This window comes from Arctopsyche grandis, chromosome 7, assembly GCF_051622035.1.
Source record: "Arctopsyche grandis isolate Sample6627 chromosome 7, ASM5162203v2, whole genome shotgun sequence".
Classification (NCBI taxonomy): domain Eukaryota; kingdom Metazoa; phylum Arthropoda; class Insecta; order Trichoptera; family Hydropsychidae; genus Arctopsyche; species Arctopsyche grandis.
This window is the reverse complement of record NC_135361.1, coordinates 2,288,671-2,302,913: the sequence shown is the minus strand read 5'-3', so window position 1 is coordinate 2,302,913 and position 14,243 is coordinate 2,288,671. Positions and strand designations below refer to the sequence as shown.

The following is a 14,243-nucleotide window of genomic DNA, read 5'->3' as shown; positions in this document are numbered from 1 at the left end:
CAGATACTTTGTACATAAAAATAATTTAGGTTTTTGTTGGTGTCAATTGAAGTTTGTATACGTTTGTGTCCATAACCTCATTTTTGTTAAGCTGAACTTTGTTAATTTTAAGTTTAATTTGTTTTTATTGAACTGGTTAGCGAATTTATACATATAATACATATGGCAGCCCCCCAGGTACTGGCCGTAAACCAAGGTGCTAAGGCGAGGTATATACCGCTAGTGTTAATGCACTCATGCGTACGATCTGCGGTATTTACTGGACCCAGTAAATACTGGTGTGATACCGCCAGTGTTAACGGTGCCAATGGACACATGCAAAGATTATAAAAGTGTAATATATTATTTCGCTGATGATACGGCAATATTGACTGAGAGTGCCGAAGACCTACAATCGTTATTGATCGCAATTGATCATTCATGTCAAAAATGGGGTCTGTCTATTAATATCAACAAGACAAAATCAATGGTAATATGTAAAGAAAAGACGAATCCATCAAACCTCAGTGTGCGTGGACAAATGATTGAACAGGTCGAGCAATACAAATACCTAGGAGCAATGATCAATACGGACGTCAGTTCCGAAATGGAGATAAGAAATGTTTTAATGAAAAATGTTTTATGTTGTCGAAGGTTGTCTATGAAATTGTGTTTAAGAGTCCTGCACTCCTATGTTTGGTCGGTGTTGCTGTATGGATGCGAAACGTGGACACTGTTAGTGGCATCCATGAACAGTATAGACTCCTTTGAAATGTGGTGTTACCGCAGGATGCTAAAGATCCAGCTTCTTCATAAAAAGAGAGAGCTTCTTGACACGGTGAAGCGCCGTAAGATGGAATACTTTGGCCACACTATTCGCGGCCCCAAATATCGCCTTCTACAAACAATCAAACAAAGGGAAAATAGAAGGCAAACGGTGGCTTGGGAGAAAGAAGCTCTCTTGGCTCCGGAACATCAGGTCATGGATGGGACTCGGTCTCGAAAAGCTATTTCGGCTTGCCCATGATAGGAAAGAATTCGCACGGGCCATAAACGATGTCTGCCCATGGTAGTCGCCTACGTCTGAATACGGATTCGGCATTAGAAGAAGAAGAAGAATATATTATTGGTAGTGGCAACATCGAAAATGTGGCCGTCATCTGTTGACGTTTGACAGTTGGTGAAGTTCAACTTCAATATGGACTTGGAAAGGGTGCCCGAGGTCACTGCCGACTATTTCAATTATTTACAAATACTTTACAAAACATACATAAAAATCTTGCGAGAGTGTCAGCTCGATACTCTCAAAATATATAATTTACTGGAGCGTAAACACAGAATTCAAAGGTAACCAACTCTTCTGCATTCACATATATTATATATTATATATATATATATATATATATATAATATATATATATTAAATTCATATTCAAACCGAGTAGTCCAACAAAAATTAAATATTGCATATTATAACAACAAAATGACACATTAGTTTTTACACGCTATTTTTTAGGTTAGTACAATGTACAATCGTTGGTTGTACAAGTATCAAATTTATGGTAACAAAACAATTCCACACAAAGGCAATTAATTTCATACTTGAAAGTACATATGTACAATTACAATTCATTTATACATCGAAATATATTAAAAGTGCATGTTATTTCAAAATTTTTTGTGTTTATTATTAGGCGCAATTTAAAAATTTTCATTGTTTCTTGTTTATTTTAAAAATACATCTCGTAGTTATCGTGTGAGTTCATATGTCTTGGAATTGAATTTCCATATGTCATATTATGTTCAATTCTCTTGATTTATTTCTGCTTTGACCGTCAATTTAAGCATAATGATATGTTTTGAAATATTTCTCTACAAATATAAGTATTTAAGTATCAACGACAATGCCAAATTTCGTTAATTCTAATGGTAAATATTACTACGGGAATAATCGTTCTGGTGTCGATACAACAGATTTGTGTTTAATCCGTAAGATCATCGTTTTATTGTTGATAAGTCAATAATTGTTTGTAAATGACAATTTTTTTTGTTTTACTTTCACAGGGCAAACATAACAAATACGCCTTTAATTGGTTTTAAAAACATAAAAGACAAATTGGACTATTTTTTAATAGATGAAATAAACTCTATCATGCCATGCATCAATAAAGGCAAATCTAAAATGCACAAAATGGCCAATCTCTTGAAACATAAATACGAAGTATTGGAACAGCTATTGGAAAGTAGAATGCCTCGATCGTCGCAGGGTTCTCCATACCAACCGCGGTTCTCGGAAATACTTCAATATTCCCGCGACGGTGCAAGATTTGCACTTCAAGTGTGTGCACAGGTTGAGAATGCAGTATTCCATCTAGTTAAAAATCAGAAAGTCAATAAAACTCTATTGTATAATTCATTTAAAATTGATAAATCAACACAACACAGAATGAATACGATTTTTATGGTTATGCAGTTCATATCTCTCTGAATTTTATAATTAAATATTGAATGGAATACTGTGATAATAATTCTGTTTTTGGTACATGATAGATGTAAGTGGCTGGTTGACTAATAAAATAAATATTTTAAATGTATACTGATCTTTTATTTTTAAAAAATATCAATTGGCTTTGCCTGGCTAAGCCGAGCATTACTGGACTCTGCCCATCGGGAGAATAAAACTGGATAAAGATTCATAAAAACAATGTATATAAAACTAGTTTATAAAACATAAAAGTAAACACAATATGTAATTTATTTATTTTCATTTATAAAATACATAGAGAGAAAACGGAGTACAAAAATCATTTTTGGGTTATCGACATCAAGAAGTTATATCACACACATTGGTCTCCCTCACGGGCCCGAAAGTGAAACGCCCGAAAACGCAAATATCGAAAGATCTTAAGTCGAAAGATAAAAAAAGGGTCTCTCCCCCCCGTCGTACATACTCACTTAATTTGGCTTTTCCTCCTGTATCTGCGCGCGCACATTAAACAAAGCTGTATGACAAAAAGAGAGATAATGTACATAGTACCGTTTACCATGCACCTTTTTTTATCTTTCGATTTTCGATCTTTGCCTACCGATATTTGCGTTTTCGGGCGTTTCACTTTTGGGCCCGTGAGGTAGACCCCCACACACATGTACATACATAAGTAGGTACTATACCTTATTGTTTGTATGTATGTACATATATATTATACATATATATGTACCAAGACTCCCAATCCCGGGATTCCGGTGTTTTCTGGTACCGTGAATCCTGGTGCTGAAACTAGTCTGAATACCGGGATTACGATGCTGGCAGAAATTTCTTTAAAAATATTATTTTTATAATAATAAGGAAAAAACATAAAACAATATTGCATAATGAGCAATGGTGGGATGAACAAGTAATAGATTGTCATAGTCCATTTGTTTGCTTTGACTGTTTCGACACTGTTATTTCTGTTAATTGTACGAAGATTATCAGTAAATTTTATGATAATATTGATATGTCCAGTTCTTCGATATACATATGTACATATAGTACATATGTAGGTACTATAAACTATATTAAAATTAATTCATAAGTCAATGTACATATAATTGCAGTTTTTATATTAGGTGGACTGTTTCGTTGACTAATTAATTACTAGACGGTACAAAATATTTGTAAAAAAGGAATCAATGAATCAAAAACTTTATTTAATTACATTATATGTAGGTGTGTTTTATTTAATCTTACAGAAATCTAGACATGGATGCGAACCGAAAATTTGAAGAATGTAGCCATACTCTCAAAACAAGAACGCCAATATGGGAATATTTTTTGCGTGAAACATCGCGAGAGTTTGCAAAATGCAATTGAACATTTTTGAAGTATGAAAATATGATTTTTTTTTCTACCACTGTGATCCCAGAAAATTCCCAGCACTGCTATTCCAGTGCTGAAGTAACCTTCCGGGATTGGGAACACTAATATGTACAACAAAGTACACATACACTATATGTACAATGCAGTAACACATAATAGTAGAGTTACCATAATATTTTTTCCTCAAACCGGGACAATTTCGAGAATTTTCTCGAAACAGAAAGAGAGAACTAAAAGTATGTATCATTAGTGTTTAAAAAAAACTAAGTAATGGATTGGTTAGTAAAAAGTAATTAACATTTATCACTAGAGTGAACTTTTTTTAAAAATTATTTGTTATTTTTAATCGCGTTGAAAAATTTATTATAACTCAGTTCACAATTTACTTTGCAGCGCAATAAGGCAATTCAACCATTCTACCTCTTTCTTCTGATCATATGTTATATGATATTGAGTTAATACTTCCATTATTTTCTAATATTCTAGAAAGCATTTTTGCTTCTTGAGGTATACATTTATTATCACGCCTCTCCTCAAAATTTTTTTTGTTAAATAATGGTCTTTGATAGCTGACATTAAATAGTTTGTCAATATTTCTGTAGTTTCACCAACAACTGATAAGAGGAGTAAAAGTTTAACTTTTACTTCACAATCTGGTATAAAATATTGCACAACACAACAAATGCACATTTTTACAAACCTCCTTTACGTTTCACTTACGATTACAATTCAGGAAAAAATTTTACTCTTATCCGATCGTTTTCATACTTTGCAATATTGCTCATTTTGGTCATCAATATAAGTAAATGGATCCTCCGCCATTACGATAGAGATAAAATATCGTTTAAGACGCGTTTTAAGTTTGCAAATTTGAAATCTGGGTAACGTCTATGTAGTCTTTAGTTGTATACATAGATGGCGGTAGTAAAATAAAATTATTGGTATTTTAATTCAAAATAATAATTCATATATCTTAATATTATATACAAAACTAATACTCCGTATCATGTGTCCAAGGTACTCCATCTTTCTCCGCTTGATGACATAAACAAGTTCCCTGCCTCTCCCCATCATACCGAGGACAGCTTCGTTTGATATCTTTTTGGTCCACGGAATCTTCAGCGTACACAAGCAAAATTAATAATGCACATGGTAAATTAATTAATGCACATGCTACATTAAATAATGCATGTGCTAAATTAAATAATGCACATGCTAAATTAAATAATGCGCATGAAGAAAATACACACACTCGCATCTCGCAATACTACAAAAAGACAAATAACGTCAAGGAAGTCGACAAGCGGATAAAGGAAAGCGACTCGGAATTTTTACGGGAAGTGAACAATTACCAACCGGAGGGACTGTACGACGCTGGTGGAAAATTACGTCGGGGTGATATATCCGAGCAAAGACACGACAGACATGGAAGTGACGCACGAAGGACCTGGAGGCAGAGAAGTGTTTTACAATAGAAGTGCCCTTAGGCATCAGAAGTGTCGACAGTTGAAGAGTGGCTGTAGCCACACTTAATTTTTTTTCGCCGCAGTCGTGTTCCGTGTATGGGGCTGGTCGTATCTCTGATAAACATTGTTCATATTACTGGCAAGATGGGGAAGTGCATCATTAAAAGTTGCACAATGCATTCAAATACACACAACAAACAACATGGAATACATTTTCATAGGTAAGTTAATCATTTAAGTAACATTATTCAATTGACATCGTAATTTGACAAGTTGCATCTTGTGTCTTGCGACCGCCACCGACTGCATACAATTTCAGGGGTGGCACCAGAGAAATGTAAAAATAATTAAAAAACACTATAGCCTATATCGCCGGGTTTGCCGTGAAAAAAATATCACAAAAAATCTATTGTAATTATTGTTGTGATGCGCTAGTTTCTGAAAATCTACTTTCGTATCACAATTTAATTATTTTAAAAGATAAAGGAGGGTTAGTTTACCCCACTCAAGAAGTAATTGATATTTGCTGAACTTGTGAAGAATTATTTAAATGTGTCTTAACAGCAAGTGGTAATAACACCTTATTGCCAAAATACGATCTAAATTTTTTTGTAAGCAAAACTTTATATCAACTATTAGATACCTCCACCATTATTAGATTTGCTCCACATTTTGACGGAAATACAGAAAGTCATTGTTTATTACTAATTAAAGCAATAATCGAGAAATATTTTTTCACACGATTACATTTTGAAAGCAAAATGTTTACTATAAAAAGTAAAAGCGAACGCTTTTAAAGTAAAAGTTTTTTTAAGTAAAAGTAACCGTCAACGCTTTAATAAGCAAATTATTTTTAGTGGTTTCTAATTTAAATTTTTTATTATTTGTATCAATATTTAATTGTAAATAAATCTCTAAACATGTATATTCTATTATTAAAAAATAAATAAACTATAAATAAAAAGGACTTTAATTTCTGTAGTGAATTTGTGATGACCCTAATTCCGTTCGTGAAAAAAGGTCTGTTAATTAAAAGCTGGCGCGTAGACACGATGTTCTGACTCTTTCTCGCGCGCGGACACGCTTACGAGCGTGACAGAGACAACTATTACTAATTATAGTCTGTGAACGCGCTTGACACAGGATATTTGTTCAAAAAGGCACTTCGATTGTATAATGGTCCGTACGCACCAAACCAACGACGATTTTGGGCCAACTTTTAAAACCAGTAGCGTACAAAATATCGAAATAAAAATTAAATAAAAAAATTGAAATTAAATATCAAAATTAAGCTAACGAGCGAGATTGAGCTAACATTAGATCATCGTTGATGTTTTGAATTACAATAATGTTTTGAATTACGACGATGCGCATTACAACCAGAGAAATATTATAATTACGAGCGAAAAAAACCTTGTTATTGTTTCTTTTAAGTCGTCACGATAACTACTGTGTTTCCCCCTTCGGAAATATTTAACCAACGACGATTTTGGGCCAACTTTTAAAACCAGTAGCGTACAAAATATCGAAATAAAAATTAAATAAAAAAATTGAAATTAAATATCAAAATTAAGCTAACGAGCGAGATTGAGCTAAAATTAGATCATCGTTGATGTTTTGAATTACAACAATGTTTTGAATTACGACGATATTTTTTTTATTTTTTATTTATTTATTTAACATATTAGCCACAGTGACATTACAGAGATCTCCAACGCGTCGCTGTGGCCGGTCATTCAGTAATAATAACATGATAACAGTAATAATAACTTATAATAATAACAATATTAACACAACATCATTAAAATCATAAAAAAAAGAAAAAAACATAGATAAAGTAATAACAATCATTAATATTTAAATCAACCACTGGCATTCCTCAACAACCACTCAACCAGATTAGTATATTTTATATTGAAGAGGTCAATTTCACCAGAAATCCTGTTAAGCAGATATATCGCTCTAGATATAGGAGCCGTTGACAACATATTTGTGCGAGCCACAGGAGGAACAAACAAATCACGATTTCTCAAGTCCCTGAATTTACAAGGTGCATTAAACCTAAATTCCTTTAGAACCTGAGGATTGTGTATTATCCCATTCAACAGCTTAAAAAAGTGTCTTCCCAGTAACATATTCCGACGAGACTCCAATGAGTTGAAACCTAACGCCCCTAATAGGAATGCACTAGGATATAGCCAAGGATAATAACCACACTGTTTCAAATAAAGATATCTGAGAAACCGTTTTTGGATTCTCTCAATCTTCAATGAATGAGTGAATGTATATGGGTAGGATTCCATATAATAGAAGAAAATTCTAGAATACTACGTACTAAAGATTCATAAAGAATTTTAAGCACCAACGTACTCTGGAAAGGTTAGCAAACTCTTAGTAAGAATCCCAGCATTTTTGTTGCACGCAAACAAATATTGTCTATATGTCGTTTAAATTGAAAATTATTCGAGAACAAGACCCCCAAATCACAATATTCATCTACAAACTTTAATTCAACACCACTTAGGCGATATGGATAAATCAAGCGATTTGAAGATCTTGTCACATTGAGAACACAGCATTTTTGAATGCTAAAAAATAATTTATTATCGACAGACCAACTTGACAGCGCATCTAAGTCCAATTGGAGAAGGGCTGCGTCACTATGAGACTTAACTGTCATAAAAAGCTTAAGGTCATCGGCGAATAAAAGATAGTCTGAATACTTAATTATTTTTGAGATGTCATTAATGTAAATTAAAAAGAATCATGCACAGAGTCGTCAAGCCCGGTTTCCGTTAGTACCAGGATGTCAGCACATTGAATAGCCGAGTTAGAACCTAATTCATTCAGTTTAGATTTAAGGCCTCGTACATTTTGATAGAAAATGCTTATATTATGCATTACAACCAGAGAAATATTATAATTACGAGCGAAAACAACCTTGTTATTGTTTCTTATAAGTCGTCACGATACACCAATGTGTTTCGCCGTCGATGAAATATTTAACAAAAAAAATGTCGGTGATTTGTCAAAGGGTTTTTTTTTTCTTTCGTCGAAATAAAATTAATAATCACACATTATCCGATAAATTTTACCTCTGAGATGGATTTAATTATTTGATTTATTTCGACGAGAGAAACAATTGAAGACATTATCCGATAAAATTTACCTCTGAAATGATTTAATTAATTGATTTATTTCGACGAGAGAAACAATTGAAGACAAAAAAATTTCCTTTGATAAACCGACAACGTCTCGGGTTGAAACCATCACTCGGTCACCCATACTAACACATGATATATTCTCAGTAACTGCGCATTACGGGGAAGTAAAAATAATAATTCTTTGATTTTTTTTTCGATCTTCGACAAACAAAAGTCGAGGATTACCTGTATGTGATTGTTGATGATCTAATTTTAAGTCAATCTCGAAAATTTATTTAAATTGGGCATGTTCTGTTTTAACTTTCAATATTTTATTTTAATTTTAATATATTGATTATAATTTTATTTTGATATTTGAATTTAATTTAAATATAATAATAATATTTTTAATTTTGATATTTAATTTCAATTTTTAAATTAAATTTTTATTTCGATATTTTGTACGCTACTGGTTTTATCCTGCTGGTTAAATTGTTGGACCAAAATCGTCGTTGGTTTGGTCCGTACGCAGCATAACACTTCTCTGCCTGGAGGAGGATCGGGAAGTTTGATCGACGTGGGGATCGCCAACAGTACGAACGTGCAGTCGTATTCTTTCGCGAAAAAATTCAACTTGAACATAAAACCGACCAAAATGGAGTACAGTAAAACTGCATCGCTGCACATAATGCATACGGGAAAACGAGCATTAAAACGTACGTGCATTCACTGCCGTGGCAGTACTTGCACTTTTACATGACGGAGAAGGAATTCAACGACATGAAGACGATCACACACACGGCAAAAGTGACAAAGGTGTCGGTGAAGATAGTGAATCTAGGCAACAGAACGCCGTTCGTCACGGCACAGAACGCGGTGAGTTTCACAAACGCAAACCCGCAGACGACGATCGGAATATTTTATTTTTATTTTATTGTTACAATCAATATACACTCGTCATTACAGATCGCTCCAATGCGACGAGTGTACGATAACGGTCAGAATATGGAAGAATATGGAGAACATTGGACCGGTGATAATGGGATCGAATCTCACCGCTGAAAAATTATACGGCAAAACGCTCCAAGACTGCCGGTTAAGGCAAACATGATGACGATCTAACCCGATTTGTACGGAGCTACGTCACAGTCGAAACCGATAGACAACAGAGTGGTGTACAAATTTACAACTTCTACATACCGGGACTGCTGATGCAAACGGGGAAATTTTTCAACGCGACAAACTCCATCGGAGTACTGGACTCGATCGAGTACGAACCGGTAGTCGGGACGTTTCACAGCGCCAGCACGGCTTGGTGGACGCAGAATGTTTCGGTCAGATCACAGGGAGCAGCTGGAACAGTCGAAATAAACCAAGGAACGGGCGAATTGAAAGATGTCGCATCGCAGAGGGCGGAAAGAGGAAGCACGACCGGAAGTACGCAAACGCCACGTTCACAACGAGACAACATGTTCGGAGGACTGTTCGGAAATCCGCCTTGTTCGATGGCACACAGCTACAGACTGGGAATCGTACCGCTGTTGAACAACGACAACACGTTGGAAGACAGCGTATTGAACGGTCTGATCGTCAGAAACACACATCGTGTTGCAAGGATCGAGTCACGGAACCAACGTTCTGATGAAAACGTCGAGTCAACCGCAACCAAACACGCACGAAGTTGGCTTGGTGCACACAAAGAGGAAGTGGGCGAACGCGTACGGAATCCACGAAACGCCAGTCTTCACATCAGTGTAAATGTAAAAAAAAAATATTTTTTAAATAATTGGAAAAATGCATTAAAATAAATTTTAATCTTCTTTCTCTTCAACAGAACGGAGACGTACACAAACGAGATAACGCCAGAAATTAAACGCCCCACCACCGAAACCAGTCGAAAATACCACCAAAATCAGCAATACCTCCCCCCCAACCGCAACCAACAAAACCTCTCCCACCACAAATACAAATAGCAACCCCACAGACAAGATCAGTAACACCCCCACCAACACAGATTAGAAAAAAACCACCGACGATGACCTGACCACACTATTTGTTGTTTTCGTTTAAAAGGGTTAATTGGAAGTGTGCTGAACTTTAAATCGGTAAAATTGCGAGTAAAAATCTCGTACTAGTGTTTACTTGTATTTACACGAATCTGAATTGAATTAATAGGGATAATATATTAAATTATCTTTATATGAGCATTAAATAAAATTTTACTTAGAAAAATCATATTTCGACTATTCTTGTGGATTAATAACAAAAATTCGTTTATTTTCCCAAGTGTTTGTACCAAATACCAAATTTGGTATTTTCCCAAGTGAAAATACCAAATACCAAGTTAAATCCCAAGTCAAAATACGTACTTTTGACTTTGATTTGAACTGGATGACTACTAAGAGAGATTTGAAAGCTGAAAAGTACTACAAATGGAAGATAAAATACCCGACTATAGATTCCAATATTCATTTGGAACAGGAAATTGACAGATTTTGAGACATCGACCGAACAACACCAAGATATAGAAAAATCGCGCGATTCATAAAACACATATCTCTGAATCTCGAGCCAATCAACATTTTTTATTACCAGATTCGTGTTTACTGGGCATATAAGAAAAGTATATCTCGTATATACAAGAATAAATAAATAATAAATAAACTTATATATATATATAAGTATATATATAAGTTTATCAACATATAAGAAAAGTCATATCTCGTCTCTGAACCATTTTTCGTGTCGAACAGTGCTATGTATCCCTCCAATCGTGTATGTGTGATCTATGTAAAGCTCTTAATCGAATATTCCAATTATTTGGTAATTCGTTCGATAACTAATGCGGCGTTTGGAAAAATCATCATGAAGAGACTCTGATCTATAAGATTTTATTGTTTATCCATTTTATAGTTATAATGTGATTTAAATTGTCATTGTGTTTTGTTTTGAGATTTGATGTAACAATTCTCGTCAAGTGCTAACCATCATCAGGGTTTGCTATCTATATTACCAAGGATCAAACTGTCAATGATTATACAACACTTGTAATCTTCTAATTGTCCATTAAATGAAAACGGATATGGAGAGACTCTGATCTATAAGACTTTATTGTTTATCCATGTTGTTATAGTTATAGTGTGATTTAAATTGTTAAATTCATATTAAATTACCTAAACACAATCTACTTTAGATCGTTGACTTTAGAGTCTTTAATTAATATGTATTATGAGCATTTATAAGAATTGTAAATACATAGGTGTTTGAGCTCTTTTTCCTATTATGCTGTACATTAACATTGGAATAATATAATACTATGATTACTAACAAAATTAAATTAAAATTGTAAAATAAAAAATGAACAGTAGATCGGTGGCTATTAAAATATATATTTAAGATGTATTGCGAACATCATTTAGTAATAATAAAAAGCATTTAAAAATCTAAAATGGTTAAATTTGTTTTTTTTTTTTGAGATTTTGATGTAACCAGTCTCGTCAAGTACCTTATGATTTAATTATTAGAAGATGTGTAATGATTGTGGAGGAATTGTAGTAAGTTGGAAAATTTCCATTCTATTTCCTGAATATGTTGGGGCAGAACTGTCGTCCTTTGTGATTTCATACTACATATTACATCACATAATACATAGATATTTGTATGCGTTTCATTATCTGGTCGTGGAGTATTATTTGCTTCTTCTGATTGGTTGCGGTCCGTCAGGATGAAAAATTTTGAAACTCGATGAGGACTCTTGGGTGAGAGTTGATTTTATATTTTTGAGAATGTTTATATTTTATTTTATTTTTTATTTTTTATTGTTACAAATCAATATACATACACTCGTCATTACAGATTTGCTCCAATGCGACAGGTGTACGTTAACGAAATAAAGAATATATAAACAATCAGAAATACAGTAATACATATACAATCAGAATATATAGCATATAACAATTAATCAGAAATAATAATCAAAGAGACATCTATGGATTATTTTTAGATTTTTTTTTAGTACAATTTTTATACATATTGTTACGTACGCCGTGGATTGAGCGAATTGTACTTAGATGAACGGATATCTGTTATCGGGTTAACTAAGTGCATGCACTTACTTTCAAGGATTATATCTGGACTCTAAGTACATTTAGGCTAAACAATGACCGTTATTAGGCTTTTCTCAGAATCGGTACGGGGAGACCCAATGTCGTGGAAATACATATCCGAATACGTGACTATACAACAGGTAAACAGATTAGGCGTCCTGGGAGATCTACCCTTTATAAGGCGGTACGTAGGCGATATCATGTCATTCTGGACTGAACACTGGCAATACGTGTATCTCCTGAATCATCAATAAATGCTGTGAAACGACTGTTACTTGGATCCTCCACCCACCCCTACGCAACAATATAATAAATACGAAATTATAGAGATGTCTATAGAGATATCTATAGATTTCAGATTACCGTGTATAATTATTACAAATTATACACAGGCAGATTTTTGTGACAACAGGTGGAAAAGACTTCGATAATGGTTTGATGTAGTTTATTGAAATGTAAAATCTGCACGTGGTGGTTCAGCGGAACGTACGAGAACACAACTTCTCCGTACGCCGTCTTTTCGCTGACTACTCGACCGTAGCGTTCTTCCGCTTGGGTCCACACTACTTCCAACTCGTCAATAATGCCAATCGACAATCAGTTAATAAGACTGTTTGCCACACGTCATTATAAAAGTCGGAACATAGTCCCACATAGGAAAACTGTTGAACAATACAGTTATTCTACAGAGTTACAGCATTACTGACGAGTCGTTTACAATAAATCATAGCTCTTAAAATAATTAAATAGAGGGTGAATAATGAAACCTTTGCCTCATCCAGTGTGAGGATAAAATCAATTTATTGGTTCAGTAATATTTCAACTTATAGGTATACCTCTGGTGAATGTTATTTCTATTTACATTAAAATTTTTGAAATCTCCTTTGAAGCTGTGAATAAGCATTACAAGATAAGTTTACTTTAAAGAAGAGAGAGTGGACTGTATATGGTTTAACTTAAGCATTCCTCATCTTGATGTTAACTTAGACAATACAATGTTGACACTATTACCGTTGTCAATACAGATCAGCTATTACCGATCAACTAAACTTGATTAGTGAGTGTAATGCTCCTAAGTTAACTTGATTTCATCAACAAGTAACACAAACATTGCTAAATTACAAGTAAATTGGAAAGTCATTCATTCATTCCTACAAGCAGGAAATGAAGGCGAGCTATGATTATAGATGTCTCTACGTTAAACATCGAAATGTTCAGTATTATAATATTTACTTATTCTATGATTCACATAAATACTATAAACAGTAAGAGTTAACTTATGTTTTCATAACAAGAAACATAAGACCTGCGGATGACTCCCGGCAGGTTATAATTAAGTAGACATGAAATAATTTAAGATGCTCCATTAAGTTTGGCTTGGAGACTAACATTAACAAATCATGAATATAATTTTAACTGTCAAATTTGAACAGTTTATTTTAAACTCGGATATAATCCTTCCGAGTGATGACATGAGACAAGTCTTATATTATAAAGACAAAATGATTAGATTAAATTCGGAGATATATACTGCCGAATGTTAAAATGAAAATAGCTTAAATTATACACACAACACAATTAAAGTGAATTACGGAGTATTACTATTAACATTGAATGATTTAAACTCATGATTACATCTAATAAGTAATATGCGTTGGGGGTAGTGTCTTCGGGTTAAACTAAGCTACCG

General features: G+C 33.8%; 1 protein-coding gene across 1 annotated transcript; it reads left to right on the top strand.

The window, feature by feature from the left end:
- Positions 1-1,089: 1,089 nt before the first annotated feature.
- Positions 1,090-2,573, top strand: LOC143914305 (uncharacterized). The gene is made up of 2 exons (XM_077434480.1): positions 1,090-1,326; positions 2,044-2,573. Exons 1-2 carry the CDS (start codon positions 1,178-1,180, stop codon positions 2,465-2,467), a joined length of 573 nt encoding a protein of 190 aa, XP_077290606.1. The 5' UTR covers positions 1,090-1,177; the 3' UTR covers positions 2,468-2,573.
- Positions 2,574-14,243: the final 11,670 nt, after the last annotated feature.